The sequence below is a fragment of the Ovis canadensis genome, chromosome 2 (genome assembly GCF_042477335.2).
Source record: "Ovis canadensis isolate MfBH-ARS-UI-01 breed Bighorn chromosome 2, ARS-UI_OviCan_v2, whole genome shotgun sequence".
In the NCBI taxonomy this organism is placed as follows: Eukaryota; Metazoa; Chordata; class Mammalia; order Artiodactyla; family Bovidae; genus Ovis; species Ovis canadensis.
Window position 1 is genome coordinate 8,812,085 of NC_091246.1, and position 19,436 is coordinate 8,831,520.

The following is a 19,436-nucleotide window of genomic DNA, read 5'->3' on the forward strand; positions in this document are numbered from 1 at the left end:
TTGTCATCCACTGATATCTATAACAGAGTGTCAGAGTCTTCCTTTCATCTGTCATCTTATCCAAATCTTGGTGCATGCAGTAAACATTCTGAGTATGAGGCTTTTGGAAATGTTTGTTTTTCCCAGAAGGGGACAGCATGCCAAGAAGTTGTTTCAAAGGGTTTGAAGTGGTAACAGAAAAACATCCCTAGCTTGCATGGAACACTGACTGGACCCTCAGTACCATTCTCTGAGTTTCTTCTTGCATCTCACTTTTCAACCTGGTTGCATCCTTTGGGAGACATTTAGAGGTTCAGCTGACCTTGAAAACCCAAGTCTTATTCTGCATGATTGTTCATGCCTGTTGGCATAGCCAGTTTCCATCCGGTAGCATAGGAAGAGTCCTAACATTCATCCTTAATTCGGGAGATTCCTTCCACAGCAACATATAAGGAAAAAGCAGATAGAGATTCATTGGAGGATTTCACTATTTCTGTGGTTGAGGTAATTTGCCAATGCTGTAGCTAAAGGCTATAGCATCATTAATTCCCAATCTAATTGCTAAGTAGGAAATCCCATGACATTACTTCTGTCTACACTCTGCCTCTGAGCCATATCCATTTGTCCTTTGAGACTTCATGGCTTCAAGTTATGCTCTGCAGTTGTCCACTTAAAGTTTATCCAGATGAGCCCCTTCTTGCCTCCAAATCCTGGAGCTGCAGCAAAACAATGTCTGAGCCCTTGGAAGAAGAAGTTTGCTTCTTCCCAACACTAAATCCTAATCCTAGTATCTCAATTATCCTGGACTGTCGGTTCTCTCTATAATATGTCTGGGTTGAACTTATTTTAATGTTAGTATTATTTAATAAATGTGCATTTAGGTGGCCAGACCACATATGTCTCAGCTGAAACTAGTAGTGTGGTTCCCCTACATTAAAAATGAGTCGCTCTCATCACAGACCATCTAGATTTTAAGCAGTGAGAGAAACTTAACCTCAGTGGAACCATCCACCCTTCCAAATTAACCAATAAGTGAATTTCATATCAGAAAATGCAAAGTCTAACTTCAGGTCTTCCTTTAACTTTTACATATACCAGGGATTTTTGAGTGGAAGACAGCTTCACCTTTATAGTATTCAGAGTGAGATGCAGATTTTCTACGTGGTGCATACATTTGGGTTTCTGAATACTACAAAGAATTTCTCTTGTGTGGATATTAACCTTTAATTTCTACAATCCAAACAGATCAAAGACAAAATCAGGAAATTCCAAAATAGCATTTTCTAAGGCATGCTCAGTGGCACACCAGCAACTTGAGATGTTCAGAGACTGTTCCTCAGATAGGGTATCCATTCATCAATAAGTTCATAAGTGCTATGCTTAGTCACTCAGTCATGTCTGACTCTTTGCGACCCCATAGACTGTAGCCTGCAAGGCTCTGTCCATGAGGATTCTCCAGGCAATATTGGAGTGGACTGCCATGCCCTCCTCCAGGGGATCTTCCCCACCCAGGGATCAAACTCAGGTCTCCCCCATTTCAGGTGGATTCTTTACCATCAGAGCCACCAGGGAAGCCCTTTGAAATGCTGGGCTAAATGAAATTAAGTAGGTTTCTCTACAGAACCAGCATCCCTTTAAAATGCTAGTACACTTCAAGAATCCCTAGGGTGAGATATATTATTCAATATAATGTGAAGCTATCTTGTCTTGGAACATCTCACAGAGCTAGTGTCCCATCACAACCCTTAGAAGATGCACTCTTAATACATCTTACAATAATTCTCTACTGGTATAATGGCTACTTTGCTTCTCTTTATACATGACCAGCAAATGGTCACGTCTCTACTTAAAAAAAAAAAAATGCAAATCCACACCTGCAGAGAAAGCGGTATATTTTCTAGCATTATAACCGATGCAGGTGTGGACAAAGCTCGATACACTACCTTTCAGCAAATATTTGGAGGGATTGATACTTTCATGTTCCATGGCTACATGCTGGACAAATCGTCTGCTCCCTCTAATAACGTGTCTCTCTTTCTCTCTGCCCCTGTTCCTTTCCCCCTAGAGCCAGAGCCACAGTTGGGCACGCTAGTCCTTAGCGATATCACTCCTGACAGCTTCAACGTGTCATGGACCACTCAAGCTGGGCCTTTTGCAAAGATTGTTATCAATGTCAGTGATTCTCACTCGCTGCATGAGCCCCAGCAGTTCACAGTCTCAGGAAACGCACAGCACGCTCACGTCACGGGCTTGGTGGAAAGCACTGGCTATGACGTTAGTGTGGCAGGGACCACCTGGGCTGGGGGCTCCACCAAGCCCCTCACTGCCTTTGTCGTGACAGGTACTCTTTCAAAGGCTCTGGTTTTGTTCAGAATTCTAAACTGGGGAAGGGAAGAAAGGGGGTAGGCATTCTACAGGGAAATTCAACCCCCAGTATAGTCTTCATTCCATATGTGAACTTCTACATGAAAAGAGAAATGAAGACGGTAGACTCAACAGTCATATAAAGCTGCTGAGGAATTCTGTGCCCAGTTTTATAGGCTGTCTGATTCACAGTTTGGAGATTCTGGCTGGAGAGTGAGTTTTAAGTTGGTAATGGCCCAAGGTAGGAATTTTGCCCATAAATCATGCTAGGTAAAGCAGCCCATAAACTACCTACCCCAGAAATAAAATGATTTACTTTTTCTTCCATAAAGGGGTTACTTTTTAAAATTGACATCTACTACAGATTAAGGAAGGTTCAACCTTAGAGCAGATAAATCCCAATTTTAATTAAACCTGATCTATTTATTGAACTCGACTTCTTCTCTTTGAATTACATAAAGAAATGGTTTTCTGTTCCCTTCCCTGAAATTATCCTAAGTCAATGGCAAAGGCTGAAAGTGGAATCAGTTTACCAAATCTCTAACCTGCAAAGCCTCAGAAAATATTTAGAAGTTTCTTGCTTTCCACTAATGATCATTTTTATGAAACCAAGTTTGCTGGCTGATTTTCACATGAAACCAGGCATCTCTTGAGGTCTAAATTGCTATAAATTGCTGTTTATTATAAACAAGATATATCAATAAGATCAGCTAAGTATTTAATGGGAGGCAGCATAGGTTTCCTAGAAGAGAGAGGATCTTGAGATCAGGACTGTGTGGTTTCTAATTCTCTCCCACATCTTTTTAACTATATAACCTTGACCAGCTCTTAACTTCTCCAAAACCCCACTCTCGTACGTATGATGAGAATACTAACAGGCACCTCTGGCAGTTTCAGGATTTAATGGATATGGTGAAATGCAACTGCCTGGCATCCAGGAGGCATTTTACAGATGCTGAGTCCTTCCTCTGTCTCCCAACAGTCTGAGAAAAGTAGGGTTCTTAAAGATGAGCCTCAACAACAGTACAATAAATAAATAAAAGCAACAGCCTAGATAGAAACAGCAGATCTGGCAGTCATGACTTTTCCTATTATTTTTTAAGAGAAGAGGTAATGTTTTCTGTACAGTTGTCAAATGTGAATTCAACTGTCCTGTCTTCAAATGCAGAACATGGTTGAGAATCTCACTGCCCAGGAGGGAAAGCATGGCCGGGTGCAGATCCTCAGGCCCTTACTTGTAGCTTCTTGCAGGGTCTCCCACAGAACAGAGAGAAGAAAAAGGGGCTGGGAGAGCTGGTTTAGGCAATCCTGGATCCAGTTACAGTATTGTCTCGGCTAATCCTGGATGTGAAAAGACTCTGCTGTTTAAAAGAAGCATATTTTTAAAAGAGATTAAAAAAAAAAAACCCTGAACACGAGGGACTATAAATAGCAAGCCCCTGATGGACTAATTAGCCTGAACGCCCTCCTGTTCATTGGAATTCTCTGCTTTGATGGCATGGAAGTTCGCGGAGGCCAGTTATCGGAGAAAGACGCCACATATCCAAACAAAGTTCTGCAGCAGAATTTGAGATCCTTGTCTTGCAGACAAAGGAGCCTGTCAGCACAGTATATGTGATTTCATCTTTGCCTTTGATAGAGTTATGATTTAGAGTAGACCTTCATTTTTTTTTTTTTTTAAAAAAGCCCCAAGACAAACACCACTCAGTTCAAAATAAGTACGGGAAATCCAAGCTGTGACAAAACCTAATCTCTGCTTACGGGGTGAGGGCATTCATTCACTTGTTCATTCAGTCACCAAACGTGTCTTTTTAAAACGTTTTCCTTTACATTCCATGTATTAGACTCTGGGCATTAGTATAAGGTCATTTATCTCTTTGAATATTTCCATTTAGCTTCAGTGAAATAGCAGGCTCTAAACTAGATGTGGCTAAAGCAGCCTTGGCCATGGAATTCCCACCCCCATACCCACTCTGACAAAAATAAACACACGCTCTTACTGTGTTTTGTTTTACTAGAGGGACGGCCCTGGACCTTCTCCAGTGCTCATGCTTATGCCTCACGTCTTGCCAGCACCTATGGGGTTGACTAATTAGACTTTGGCTTAGGGTATGGAAAATGCATTGAACCTGGAGTCAGATGACCCAGGTTGGATCTCAGCTCAGCCACCTAGTGGATATGTCGCTCAGTCGTCTAGTCATGTCCAGCTCTTTGTGACCCTATGAACCATATCCTTCCAGGCTCTTCCGTCCATGGGATTCTCCAGGCAAGAATACTGGAGTGAGTTGCCATGCCCTCCTCCAGGGGATCTTCCTGACCCAGGGATTGAACTCATGTCTTTTACGTCTCCTGCACTGGCAGGCGGGTTCTTCACCACTGCACCACCTGGGAAGTCCCTTCACTACTGAGTCATGGAGAAATCCCTGACCTCTCTGCTTCCTTTGTTGTCATGCGTGTAAAGAGAGGATAGTAGTATCTACTTACAGTGTCATTAGCATGTAAGTGTTAGTCGCTCAGTTGTGCCCGACTCTTTGCGACCCAATGGACTGCAGCCCACCAGGCTCTTCTGTCCATGAGATTTTCCAGGGAAGGATACTGGAGTGGGTTGCCATTTCCTTCTCCCAGGGATCTTCCCAACCCAGGGATCGAACCTGGGTCTCTTGCACTGCAGGCAGATTCCTTACTGACTGAGCTACAAGGGAAGCCCCAGAGTGTCATTATGAGGGTTCAATAGGATAACGGATGTGAGGCCTTGTCAGTTGAGAATTAACAGAAGTCCAGCTGATACAAGCTCACTCCTGTGGGGAATCCCAATGTGGAAAAAGACCCTTTGGTACCTACTGAATAAGAGGACCTGAGACACACATGAATGAATGAACAAATAATGACAGAATTTACTGAAGATCCTACCTTTATCCAGGAAAACAAAATTAGCAAATCTTAGTATTCCTTACTAGGCCATAATCATAATTGGTTAAATTTGGACACACACACAAAAATCTTACCTCATCCCTTTATCTCAGCTGGTGAGGATGTACATCACTAACTGGCCTGGTCAACTTAATTCTAAATAAGATCTAGAAGTGGAATAGAAACATATAAAATACACTGAAAAGGGAGTATGCTTTAAAAATAAATAAGCTGATTTTCTTCAAGACAAGTTAGTGGGAAATAGACAAAGGAGTCCAAACCCATTACAAGATATTCAGTTTTCTTGGGAAAAATTCATGGCCTTTGGAGTCAGACCTAGCTAGAACCTTTCGCTATCACATATTAGACCTGCGACTTTGGCCAAGTCAGTCGACTTCTTTTGAAGCTCGGTTTTCTTACCTGTATCTTGGGAATAATGTCCATCTCAGAGACTCGTTAAGAGATCTACACAAGACAACGTCACCTGGCATCTGATAAGCTCTTACCAAAAAAGCGTTTTCTGAGCACATTAACACGTTTGATGATTGATTGTGCATCTCATCAGTTTTGGTGGAGACTTGTGCTGTCCCAGCAGAGTCAGCGCCGCTAACCTGAGCTCTTTTCACCCCTCCCTTCTTTCAGAGGCCCTGCCCCTTCTGGAAAACCTAACCATTTCCGACATTAATCCTTACGGGTTCACAGTTTCCTGGATGGCATCGGAGAATGCCTTTGACAGCTTCCTAGTCACGGTGGTGGATTCTGGGAAGCTGCTGGACCCCCAGGAATTCACCCTTTCAGGAACCCAGAGGAAGCTGGAGCTCAGAGGCCTTATAACTGGCATTGGCTATGAGGTCATGGTCTCTGGCTTCACCCAAGGGCACCAAACCAAGCCCTTGAGGGCTGAGATTATTACAGGTATTTTGGCTCAAGTGAGCCATTTTCTCCTCTTCCCGGTTCCCTCCATGTAATCCATCTATGAGACCGCCATGGTTTTAACACTCTTGTCCATGCTTCCTACTTAATCCATAGATGTGGCCTAGTCTTTGTGTCCCCCCCACCCTACCCCCAGCACTCTCTCGTCTCACGTCTCTAACGAGTGCTCCTTTCCTCCCACTCCAGAAATGAGAAGGTCGAAATGTCTCCACTAGGTGTCCCAAATCCTCTGACCGCATCTTGTCTGTAGCTCTTGTGTGTTACCCTCCTCTGTGTTCATCCGGCTGGTCCCCAGCTACGTTTCAGCCTTCTCAAAAGAAATATACCAAGGAGTATATTTCAGAAACTTATTTACTGCATTTATCATCTCAAAGCCTCAACTGTGGTCTTGCCAAACTTGCCAGGTGTACTTGTCATTGGAAAACCAACTGTGAACTTATACTGGTAAACACTAATATCACTGAGATTCTTCAACACAGACTAAATCCGTTAATTTTCTGCACACTCATAATTCCTAGAGAAATATAGCACGAACAACTTTAACAGTCAAAAATCTGTGTTTCCCAGAGTCTAGAGGGGACTAACCCCATATTCAGAGGTCCTACTTAACAAAGAAGTTCCATGTTCAAATAAATTTCTGAAACACTGAGTTAAACGTAAGTCTAACAAGATCCTTGACCACAAGGCTCTAGAGAACATTGTAAAGTACATGCTTCTCTCCAAGAGGGGCTTACCCAGGAAATATTTCCCACATTTATTTGACAATGGATGATGATCAAACAGATATAGTTTGCTCTGAGTGTACTTTGGGAAACTCAGCTCTAAATCTACCTCGACATTGAGTTTTGTCTAGTTAAGGCAATCCGAGATAGCAACTTTGGGTTTAAAGTATGTAGTACAAGAGGTTCCAAGGCTTGGTTCCACCATCTGAACACTTACTGAATGGTTAACAAAAAGCAAGCCAGTCAAGAGTAGGAGCCTCCCTTAGTATAGCAGCTCCAAGAAAAAGAGCATTACATTTATAACGTTTTAAAAGCCAAATGCTCAAGATCAAGGGAAATATAATCAGCCGTATCATCATGGGCAGCTCTACAGATCGTTAATGCTGGTTTATTTGTCTTTGCAAAAAGAAAAGAAGAAGGTCTCACAGACATGGGAGTTCAGCCACTGGCAGACAGAGAGCAAATGTAAACAAGTTACTGGCTTTGAACTTGTTTAATAATGCAGGGAAGGGGTCTTTGCTGAGTCCAGATGTGGATTTATAGAATTGCTTTTAGACAAAACTCACACATGTAAGCACCCACTTGACTTGTACTGAATGTATCAACTCTCTTTCTCCTCTCCTCAACCTACTAGACATGTCCACGTTGAATCATTTTATTTTCGGTATCTCAGGACACTTCTCGCTCTGAGAGCCGGGACACGACTGCATATCAATACCCCCACTGGAGCGACTATGGCACGGGCTGCTCAGTGATCTTCTCCTCCTTCCACCATTCTCTTCCCTTCTAGAAGCCGAGCCAGAAGTTGACAACCTTCTGGTTTCAGACGCCACCCCAGATGGTTTCCGCCTGTCCTGGACAGCTGATGAAGGAGTCTTCGACAGTTTCGTTCTCAAAATCAGAGATACCAAAAAGCAGTCTGAGCCACTGGAGATAACCCTCCTTGCCCCCGAACGAACCAGGGACATAACAGGTCTCAGAGAGGCCACTGAATATGAAATTGAACTCTATGGAATAAGCAGTGGAAGGCGATCCCAGCCAGTCACTGCCATAGCAACAACAGGTACCATATATAAATGGGAGAGACTAGAGAAAAGCTCTCTGTTCCTCTTCTCACAGCGCTGGGAAATTATTAGAGATTTGCATGCAGACAAGCTTGGGTTTGAATCATGACTCTTGATTATAGACCGGATGATTGTGAGTGTGATTGTGGCTAAGTGTTTATGCAAAAAGAGCGTGATGCAACTTACCTAATAGTGTTGTGAGGATTGAATGAGATGATTCATGGAAAGCCCATAGGGAGGGCCTGGCACACAGCTAGGGCTGAGCTAGTGAGAGCGAGTACATTTTCATTATTGTCATTAAGATAATCATTATAATCATTGCTTTTTCTTCCAATTCCAAAGACCCTTCTTTCTGCCTGTTATCATGTTTTATCCGGAGATATACTTCCATGTTCTTTGGTCAAATGTTTAAGCTATGCAGGGTATAATGGAGAAGTGGTACCTCTACCTCTAAAGATTAATACTTTTAAAATTCTACATGTAAATAGTCAGTACCTTGATCGAGAAGGAAAAAAGAAGAGGTTAGCAGGTTTGGCAGGTTCACGCATTTTATTTTGTACTCATAGCAACTCTGAAAAGCACTAGAGGCAGAAATGAAAATTCTATTCAATATGAGTTCTTTCCAGAAGAATAAAGAAAGATGGCCATTACAAGGTGGTTTAAAATGATAATATTAAGATTAACATGATTCTTTAAAGAGAAAAGGACAGACCTTCAATGGTAAGGTAGGGTGAATTCCTTCAGGAAACCAAGGGAGGTACAGAATTGGAGCATTTGCTAGAGACAGCTGCTTCAGAGGAACCAGGGGAAACAATCGTAAAACCACAAGCAGAAGTAAAGGGACCTGAGGAGTGATGTATCCCAGACCCTTCTGTTTGTACATGAAGAATCTGTGACTCAGAGGGTGAAGTGATTGGCCTAAGGTCACACAGCCAGATTTGGAGTAGAACCTAAATACCAAGCTATTTTACTACTAGAAATAGAGGCAGGCTACATAACATAACCAATTACTATACACGCTTGCCGCCTCTGACACCCAAAGAGCACAACACTAGACAACACCTTCCCTTTGTCCAGAGTATCTTATGATGCCAACTTTCAGGACCAAGTGAGCTGAGAAGCCACCTGTAGAAATAAAAATTGGTATTTGTAGACGTGGAGGAAATGCTGAGATCCAGGCAGTAATTCAGCCAGAGGAAATGCCCTGTTTCTTATTAACATAGATGCCCCATCTCCCGGGACATGAGTGCCTGTCTCCTCCTGCCTGTGGCTTCCCACAAAACAACTCTAGATCAGAGGCAGAGGCTGGTTTGACCCTGGTTTATAAACACTGCTTTTCAAAGTTTACTTCTGATTGCCGATTTTGTTTTGCTGATCTTTTTATTTTTCCCAGAGGCTCTGCAGTTTTAAAGCAAAAAAGAGAATGAATAATCATGAACTCTTTTTTTTTAAGAACAGAAGAAAAGGCTCTGTAAGATAGCCCTTTCTTTGGTTTCTTTCTCTGGGGCATTGTATTTCACAGCTGAAGAGATGCGTCTGTGTCTGCGTGTGTACGTGTGCACACGTGTGCTCTGGTACTTGGACGGAGCGGAGAGGTGGCTCTGGAGCCCAGATGACATCTCAGTCACCTCATCAGCTTCAGAAAGTTTCCCTTTTGTTTTTTCAGTCTTTCTCCTTGTAAATCGTTCTTTCTGCTCCTCTTTTTCTTTATAAAAGCTGCTGCAGCATCTCCTCTCACTCCCTGAGCACAGGCTGGCAGCCCCGAGTGCCCCCATAGCGGAGAAGGTGGCTTGAGGCAGTGTAGCCAAGTGGTTAAGCCTATAGCCTCTGGGCAGATCTCGTAGCATCTGATCCCTGCTCCTGAGCAAGTCTCCTTCCCCCTCTGAGTGTCTGTCCCCTCACTTGGCCGATAGGCTCTAACTCAAAGGTCAGCTATCAGGTTCCCATCAGACCAGGAACCTTGAGTATTTTTCCTTGCCCATTATAACAATTTTAGCTGATACTATGTTTGGGTGATTTAATGTACATTTTTTAATGGTCCACTTGGTTGAAAATTTAAAAGTTAAAAAGAACATACAATGAGGTCTCTCTTCTGCTGTCCTCACTACCATGTTGCTCTGTCTAGAAGCAGTCAGCATGACTACTGTCTTCTGAATCTGCAGAAATACTCTTACAAACAGACAAGATTAGACCAAAGTCTGTGTTCTCTCTTTTTTCCAGCTTTTTTTTTTTTTTTCTGGCACAGTGATTAACACACCCACTCTTCCACACATTGGTGTGTGTGTGTGTGTGTGTGTGTGTGTGTGTGTGTGTGTGTTCCTTGCTTATTAATAGATCTCAGATTTACTCCCACATGTCTTGTTTATTTAACTATTCCCTACTGCCAGACCTTAGGTTACGGGTTGTTCTCTCCTCTGCCAATCTCTGCATCTCCAGCGGCTGCTCTTCCACTTCCTGGATCGAGCCACTTCTTGACAATGGACTTGGTCCCCCTTTGGGAAGCCCAGAGGAGCTTCTCTTGTCTCTGGGAAGTTAAATGCCAACAAGTCTCTGGGGACCATCTGGATGGTCCCTAGAATAGAAAAGAAAATACTTCAAAATCCGAAACCAGAGTAAGATGACTCTGTCATTCTCTTCTGGAGGTTCCTACTGCCTACCTTGGGGATAGTGAGGACCTTCAAATGTTTCTTTTAACCAGCCCCATCACCACCCTAATTGTACACCCTTTCCACACCCTGAAGCCAAGGGGGCAGCCCCTCTCCAAGGGCCAGAATGTGCCCCCTCTAACCCCATCTCACTCTTCCCAGCCAGGCAGCCTCCCAGCCCCTCCACTCAGTTCCAGGTCGGATGCACTTGAACCACAAACCACAGAGCTGCAGCAGCATCCTGTCTAGGGCCCTGGGTCGGCGGGTCTACAGAGCCACGTGCTCAGCAGTCCTTCCTTCTGCAGGAGCCAGGTTCTCTGTGCTGAGTACCTGTGGCTCTGACTCTCATTAAGTGTAAAGAGATAGCCACCTATTATAGACTGCACTTCACGCCACCCACGGCAGTGCTACCAACACACTTTACCCCACTGACTCACAGGACACGGACAGCCCAGCTGAGTGCCACATTCAGCCCCATTTCACAGAGGCCTAAGGGGCTAAGGGGTTGTTACCTAGTAAAGCCAGAATGGAATTCAAAACAGGGCAGTGTACCCCCAAGTCCTTGCCCTTAAATCATACTGGCTACAATAACCGTCTCCTTGGCTTCTCACAGGATTCACGTATATTAAGTATTCATAAAAATATGTTGAAGGTAAAAGGTTTTTTAAATGATTGTGAATGGAGACATTATTAAAGACATTTGCTCCAGGTTTGGGGAGGCAACATTTTATGCAGAGAACAAACAGAAGTCCTCTTCAACCTCCCTGAGAATTTCTAGCAATTTCCAATGTTTCCCTAATGGAGCTTTTATTGAAAACCAAGAGTCTACTCAGAGGGTTCCTGAGTCTCCCTAGTTTTTCAATAGGCAAAATTTAGTTATTCTATGAGGCTCAGCCTTCAGGTCCCCATTGGCCATCTCTTCCACTTTGGTGCTGGAGACTAGTGGGCCGGGCAGCAGGGCGCATGCTAAAATAACAAAGTGTCTTCCACACCTAGGAAGGTCTGTTGTCTAAAAATACCACTGACCCTGGACTTGCACCACTGCTGTGCCATTCTTCAGATGACACACGGCTCTCCGCCTGCGGGCACTTTCATCAAGCACATCCCTCGGGAGTGCATGACAGATGAGGGTACTAATTCTCATGGTTTTTTTTTTTTTTTTTTTTTAAGACAGGGCAGATAATATTGCCATTTTGCAATTGAGAAAACTGGGATCTAGATAGGGGAGCTGTGGCAAGATGCACCTTCTAAAATGTGCCAGGACCAGGCCCGATGAGTTTCACAGAGTGAAGGTCAGAGTGGACCAGGCTTGCAGCAAGAGAGCCCCTGTGCCTGAGTTTACACACCTCACTGGATTGTTTTGTTTTGTTTTGTTTTCTCATTCTGCCTCATCTAGATCTTTCCTGGGTGACAACTTCAAAATTCAGGTTGCCCATGGCGGCAGGGGCGGGGGCGGGGTGGGGGAGAGTCACATGGGAAAGGAAAAAAAAAGCAAGCATGTTCACTGAATTCTCGCTGTGTGCCAAGTTCTGTGCTAGGGTTTTACATCAGTCATCTCTACTAATCCTCAAAACATTCCTGAAAGTGGGCACCACTTTTCCCACTGAGATGGAGCAAGGGAGGCTCCTATAAGTCACAGGAGCTGCCCCTAGTTGCCCAGCCTCTCCATGGTGTTTGGACAATCAAGATCATCCCACTCCAGAGCCATGTGGCTTCCAAAGCCCTCCAAGGAGAAGGCAAAACCCCAGGCAGCCACAGAATCTGGGGGTGGCTAGCAGATCACAAGAGAACGCCGTCGGAGGAGGGAGAAAGAGCAGGAACGGAGAGGGAAAAAAAAGTTCCCCAAAGTGGGCTGTGGGTTTCAGAACTTAATGATCAACGTGGGCTACAGAGGGAAAAAGATGAGGAAATGAGCTCCCTGGAGACCCGAAAATTGTTTCCTGGATTGTATGGTTAAGCCTGGTCAGCTGAAGAGGGCAAAAAGCTAAGCCAAAAAATACACAGAGAAAAACCAAAGGAAACTGGGTTTGCAGGGGAGGTATTTACGAAGCAAAAACTGTCCCCCAGGGCATGGCTTTCCCCGCAGGTAGACCCAGTATCCAAGGCGGGCTTGCCTTGGGGATGGTTCTGAGCTGGCTCCTCTGGCTCTGAATCTCCACTCAATTCTGGGAATGAGTTTGTCGAGGTCAGCTTCCACGTAAACATTATTTCCAGAATCCCAGGGCTATGCCCAGCTCTGCTGCCCAGTCCTGGGACTGAGATCACATCACAAGGATATTCACTGGAGAACTGAGCCTCAGTTTGCTGCTGCTGCTGCTGCTAAGTCGCGTCAGTCGTGTCCGACTCTGTGCGACCCCATAGATGGCAGCCCACCAGGCTCCCCCGTCCCTGGGATTCTCCAGGCAAGAACACTGGAGTGGGTTGCCATTTCCTTCTCCAGTGCGTGAAAGTGAAAAGTGAAAATGGAGCCTCAGTTTAGTCTCCTGTAAACTGGCTGCAACCATACCTTCTTCTCAGTGGTTTCTAAGTGAGGGTTAATCCTTATAAAGTGAAAGGACTGAGCGCTTATCAAGTCTTGAAAGTGAAAGTGTTAGTCGCTCAGTCATGTCCAACTCATTTGTGACCCCATGGACTGTAGCCCACCAGGCTCCTCTGACCGTGGAATCCTCCAGGCAAGAACACTGGAGTGGGTAGTATTCCCTTCTTTGGAGGATATTCCAGACCCAGGGATCAAACTTGGGCCTCTCATATTGCAGGCAGATTGTCCACCATCTGAGCCACCAGGAAAGACCCATCAAGACTTGGTATCATTTAATATAAAATTTTCTTTAATCATAAAAGGAATTAAAAGGCAAAGATTTGAAAAAAAAAATGATAAACATCAAAAATGAAAGGAGGGTTATTTCAAACTGTGAAACTACACACTTACCCTCACTTTTGTCAGCTATGGTGCTAAACATTCTTTTTGGATGAAACCAAACGGCAGCTCTGCAGCGCTGGGCCCTGTACCTGAATGAAAGAGCAATTGTTTCCATCAAGTCATAACTTGACCACAGATCACCACATCCTCCATCCTAAAGGCTTGGCTCAGACATAAACTGAGTTTTCATGGATAAGGAATTCGGGAAGAATCACTGATGAACGAGAGTTAACTGTTTCTGGGTTTCTCCTGTGCTTTCTCCTCAACAGCCATGGGCTCCCCGAAGGAAATAATTTTCTCAGACATCACCGAAAACGCAGCCACTGTCAGCTGGACGGCACCCACTACCCAAGTGGAGAGCTTCCGGATTACCTATGTACCCATTGCAGGAGGTAGGGCACTTGGTGGGGAGAGGGAAGGGATCTGGAGTGTTTGGGTGGAATTGTGACTCAGACAATTCCATCCTCCTTCTTCATCTTTGAGACCATCTGAATAGACTTCATTTGTAAAGTGCTACGAGATCCTTGAAAGAAACTATACTGTGAGGGATCATGTTATAAAGATCATTTCCAGTCTCATAATTCTAAAATTCTATGAGCAGTAGATCCCCACTAATGTTTTCACACAAGGACAAAAGACTCTAAACCCATTGACCATTTTTGTTTGGCAAAACTGATCTTTGCCTCTTGGCCCCCAAATCTGTCTGTCTCAGCAAAGGATGGGAAGCTGTGACTTCGAGAGTTGAAAGTTCTGGTTCAGGCACATGGGCCATAACAAAGACCACAAGACCACAGAGTGGGGGTGGGGGGAGGAAGCACATTCAAATCTATCTAAAGACATTCTGGGAGGCAATGAGCTCCCTGTTAGCACAAGTGTATACAAAGATGCTAGTTGATAAGTATATACAAAGTATATACAAAGGTGACTATCTCTTCAGAGACACGCTGTAGCATCTCTGTAGGGAGTTTGGTCAACTGACACACAAGCTCCTCACCAGCCCCTAGATTCTAAAAAACATAAATTTTGGACTTTTTAATAGATATAAGAGTACAAATTAGACCATGATCATCTTCTTCAATAGTAGTGTATCTGCTAGTAAGAGATAAGTTTATATATAGTTAAGCAAACACAATGGATTAAATATATCAGATATACATTACACAGTGAGCTTCCCGTATCCTTTGTGGGAAGAAATAGATGAACAAAATTTATACAACATGCCAGCTCTCTACTGAATGGAAACTTGCCATTTTTAGCACATTGTGACCTCATAATTTTTCCTCCCCTGGCTTAGATTTTGGCCTCTGCATGGATGGAAAAAAACATTATACAAAGAGTAAAACCTCTTCTCTTATGCCAGAGGGTAGGAGCAAATGAGAAGTGAAGAAAATGGTGCTGGATAAACTGGTTACACCCATCCTTGGGGCAGGTGTGCTTAAGTGCCAGTGAGGTTCACCGTTCCCGCCTGCTTTTCCTGTGTTCCAGGTACGCCCTCAGCGGTGACTGTGGATGGGACCAAGACCCAGACCAGGCTGCTGAGACTCTTACCTGGAGCGGATTACCTGGTCAGCGTCATCGCCCTGAAGGGCTTTGAGGAAAGCGAGCCTGTCTCAGGGACGCTCACCACAGGTGTTTTTCTCACCTTCAGCATCATTGCTCATGATTCAGCAATTAGAAGAAAAATGTTTTTGTTTAGGAAATTCTAGTGGAAAGTGGGCTGGCTTGGGAGCACCAGAGGTCTTATTTCTGACGCAGTTGTAGCCTCTTCTGAGCTTCATCCTCAGCCTCCCTGGGCCGCCATGTCCCAGGGAATTGTGGGGAAAAGGGCACAAGCTGGGGAATCATACTGACCTGGTGTGAATCCCAGGCTCTACCACTTCTAGATACAGAGCTATCAGTTAATGTCCTGAGGATCTAGTTTCCTTCTCTGTAAAATGGGTGCAGTTCTTCTTCCTTTGCAGGATGCTATAAGAACCTTAGGAAACTGTATGTAAAGCATCTGTAAATATAGATCATTGCACGCATTGATCCACCTCCTTCCCTTCCTCTGCGGTGCAGGGACCACCACAAGGACCCTTCCAAGCAGATGCTTCACACAGACACGTGAATGGCTATAGCTATACAGTAACAACTTGTATTTGGGCTGTTACTCAACCATTCCCATGTAAACTAATATAGCTAACGTCCTTCTCATAGCTAATATCCTTCCCATTTTACAGAGGAAAAAACTGAAGTCAGGGCAATTACATGCCTTGGCCAAGTCCACATAGCTAGTAAATGCTGGAAGCACACCTGATCTTAGGTCAGCCTGCCTCCAAACTGTGCGTTCCTCTTAGATAAAGGATGATTTTCCTATTATAACCTGATTTGTACAGCACAGTGTACACAGGGAAAAAATAATGAATTGACTGAAGGAGAATGAAGTGGAAAATTTCTCTTCAGGCTCCCATGCCTCTAAACAATTTATCCTTTGATATATGAGCAATTATCCAGCCTAATCCATTAAGGGATCTGAAGAATGGGCCTCACAGGAAATTTAAAAAATGTCCTAATAGTCTAAAAGGGTTGCTAATATGCAATTAAAACTTCCCGTCTCAACCCAGAGTCCTGCCCACCCTGCCACACAGATCCTCATCCCCCGCCTAGAAATCTTTCATTTGTGGCTTCTCCATGGCAACTGATTGCAAAGCCTGGATCTTTTTCCTCCGGAGGCCCCATTGTCCTCATTGTTAAAGGAGATTCTGTCCATGTAAGATGAGACAGGAAGGACCTCTGGGTGGACAGGGTGGGTGCCCCCAAAGTACTCCACCACTTCCTGAGACCCTCAGGCCAGTCGTTCCATCTCCCGGGGCTCAGGCACCTCAGCTGTGCAGTCAGCTGATGATGGCTGCCTGCCTGCATCTTCCCAGGGCTGTGTTCCCGGAGTAACTGAATCACAGACGTGAACAACATCGGAAACTAGTCACATGTAGGTTGGTTTCTACAGAGAGGGTGTTGGGTTGTAGCAGTGGTCAGTTCAAAGGGCCAAGAACTATGACACTCTCCAGCCCTTCTCAGCACAAGTCACTTAGGAATCATTCTGAAGACTCCAAATAACTTTAATAGTCATGTTAAGACCAACTGCAGTTATTGAGTGCTGCCCCGAGCACATTTCACACACATCATCTAGTTCGTCCTTATAGCAGCCACTCTGTGACAGCTGAGGAGAGTGAGGTGTGGAGAAGGAAAATGACCCAAAGGCACACAGACCCACAACAGGGGATCCAAGGGAGAGCCTGGGACCACCAGCCCCCAGAGCCTGTCTCCATGTTCTCCATAGCCCACCGAACCAGAGCTATTACTTAAAACCAAAGATGTCACCGGCAGCCTCCACTCTGTACCTATCCTGGTTTTGTAAAGCCTTTCCCTGGAGAAAGTAACGTGAACTATAAATATAAATCCTTGTCATATGTTCAGCTTTTTGCAGTTCACAGAGCAGCTTTCCACCTATAATATCATGTGAAAACCAAAGTATCACTGAAGACAAAGCCAAGCAGAGCTTCTATACCCATTTTACAGATGAGAAACAGAGGCCCAAGATGACCCAGACAGCAAGGGAAGGAGTCATTTCTCAAAGTCAGGTCATCCTGGCTCCAAGGTCAGAACTCTTCCATGCTTCTGACACTGTGTCCCACACCAGGAGTCCAGGAGCCGGATAGACAGCAGAGTAGCTGTGGTCTGATGTCCTACCCCATGGCTGACTCTCTCTCCAACACATCACTATCTTTCCTTGCAGCTCTGGATGGCCCATCTAGCTTGGTGACAGCCAACATCACTGACTCAGAAGCCTTGGCCATGTGGCAGCCAGCCATCGCCCCTGTGGATAATTATGTCATCTCCTACACAGGGGAGAGAGGTAAGGTCATGTCCAAGACGCTTCCCTCTCTGAGGAGTGTCTGTCCAGCTCGAAACTTCCTGTTCTTCTTTCTTTCTGCCTCTCTCGTTGCTTTTATTTAGTCACTTATTCATGGCCGACTCTTTGCGACTCCATGGACTGCACGTGCCAGGCTTCCCTTCCTTCATCATCTCCCAGAGTTTGCTCAGACTCATGTCCATTGAGTCAGTGATGCCAACTAACCATCTCATCCTCTGTCATCCCCTTCTCCTCCAGCCTTCAACCTTTCCTAGCCTCAGGGCCTTTTTCAGGGGGTCATCTCTTTGCATCAGGTGGCCACAGTACGGGAGCTTCAGCTTCAGCGTCAGTTCTTTCAGTGAATATTCAGTGTTGATTTCCTTTAGGACTGATGTACAGAGATGCCAGGGTAGGTTGGTGAGTCCAGCAACATCCTTATGGTTCTCAGTTGCCACCTGAGAACAGACTCGTGGGCTGGGACAGGGGCTGGTGAATGGATGGGTGTGAAGGGGCCTGTGCAAGTGGTGGCGAGAGGGGCCCAACCTGTATCTACCTGCTGTGGTCAAATGGAAGAGCGTCAACACCACGATCGTATCAAGGAGGCCAACAGGCCACTTAAAGAAAAGCAGAGGGTGCATCTGCAGCCTGTTCCTCCCCTCCTGCTGGTCTCTGCCGTCACCATCTGTGCCCTCTACAGGCACAGCTCTCACCTCTTACAAAGGAGTCCACAATCTGAAATCTTAAATGGACTACTTCAGACAGCTTTGGGGAGACTGAATTTCCTACATGCCCCAGATGGGGCCAGTGAGAGCTGATCTGATTAAGAAATCAGAAATGATCTCTCCTTGCCTTTTCAACCATCTGTGCTCATTTACTCAGCTGGCAGATTCAATATTGATAACTTGTTTGGGGCACCAGTGAATTACAGCCACTAGCACATAAAATTAAACACAAATAGAGAAAAGAAAGATTTCTTTTCAATGAACAAATCCCTATTTTTCAGGAACTAGATTAGGAAAAAATATGTTATTTTAATTTCACAGTATATGTGAGTTTCATATCTGATGGTTCAGTATTGTTTTACTTTCAGTAACAACATGAGAGCACAGCATAAGCTGTGCGGGGGGTCTCTGAACATCTTAACTCAGCCCTGGTGACCTCTTATGAGAGAGAGTTCCTTGTGAGGGTTGGAGGAAAGGTGGAGTGGGGCTAGAGGAATTCTTGGGTTTCTTTTTTTCTACTTTTTTTATTTTTAAATATTCCCTTGAGCAAACTCTTGCAAGTCAGGGAAGATGATGTTGTCTCACCTAAAATAAACCGGAGTATAGTTCACGGGAATCATGGAAACTGTGGATGCAGGCATAGACATGTCCTCATCCAGAAGAGTGTGTGTGGAGGGGGATCATGAATGACAAGGCGGGTGAGCATCTCATCCCAGTTTGCCCCGAACTTTCCCAGTTTTAGCCTTTTGAATCCCATACCCTGGGAAACCTCTTAGGCCTTGGCCAGCCAGGCCAGCTGGTCACCTGTGATGAGGACGGTGACACCTGGACACCATGGCGTGGGGTCCACCCTTGGTCCTGTCCCAATGGGATTGAGAGCCAGTAATCAGGTTTTGGTCTGTCTACGTCACCTGATTTTTCTGGTTCCCCAGCCTAAAGATATGACATTTGGCAAGTTATGAAAGGACATGAGAGTAAGTGGGAAAAAATGGGAGAGCAAGCAATGGGACAAATTAAATCTGGGTAGCCTGAGGCATGAGGATGTTACCTGCAACGCTCCTCTAGCTGGATTCTGTGCAACACTGTCCCGAGGGTACCATGTGCAAAGTCTTCTGACCCCTAGTTCTTCTTCCTTCTGATTTGGTGCCTGGAAAAATCCAGTTACCATAGGATAAATCCTTTGTATACCAAGTGAGTGCTCAAGAGAGAGAAAAGAGTGCGAGTCATCTCAGAAATCAAACCTGTTTTTCGGTCGGACCACTGAAAGCTTGTGTTAGGAGGTGTG

At 44.8% G+C, this 19,436-nt stretch overlaps 1 protein-coding gene and 1 long non-coding RNA gene across 8 annotated transcripts in view; one reads left to right on the forward strand and one right to left on the reverse strand.

The window, feature by feature from the left end:
- TNC (tenascin C) overlaps positions 1 to 19,436 on the forward strand; it is a 101,466-nt gene that overhangs the window by 64,607 nt on the left and 17,423 nt on the right. For 3 of the 7 annotated variants that reach the window (XM_069575273.1, XM_069575274.1, XM_069575279.1), the window contains 6 exons: positions 2,045 to 2,320; positions 5,896 to 6,168; positions 7,699 to 7,971; positions 13,807 to 13,929; positions 15,023 to 15,166; positions 17,313 to 17,432. In XM_069575273.1, coding sequence (XP_069431374.1) covers positions 2,045 to 2,320; positions 5,896 to 6,168; positions 7,699 to 7,971; positions 13,807 to 13,929; positions 15,023 to 15,166; positions 17,313 to 17,432 — 1,209 coding nt within the window. The remainder of the gene's footprint in view (positions 1 to 2,044; positions 2,321 to 5,895; positions 6,169 to 7,698; positions 7,972 to 13,806; positions 13,930 to 15,022; positions 15,167 to 17,312; positions 17,433 to 19,436) is intronic. The other 4 variants (XM_069575275.1, XM_069575276.1, XM_069575278.1 and 1 more) reach the window with 2 other exon arrangements.
- LOC138433178 (uncharacterized) lies at positions 10,194 to 19,298 on the reverse strand. Its single transcript, XR_011254178.1, has 3 exons — positions 19,200 to 19,298; positions 13,547 to 13,626; positions 10,194 to 10,544 (listed from the first exon to the last, which is right to left on the reverse strand). It is a non-coding gene; the product is annotated as an uncharacterized lncRNA (long non-coding RNA).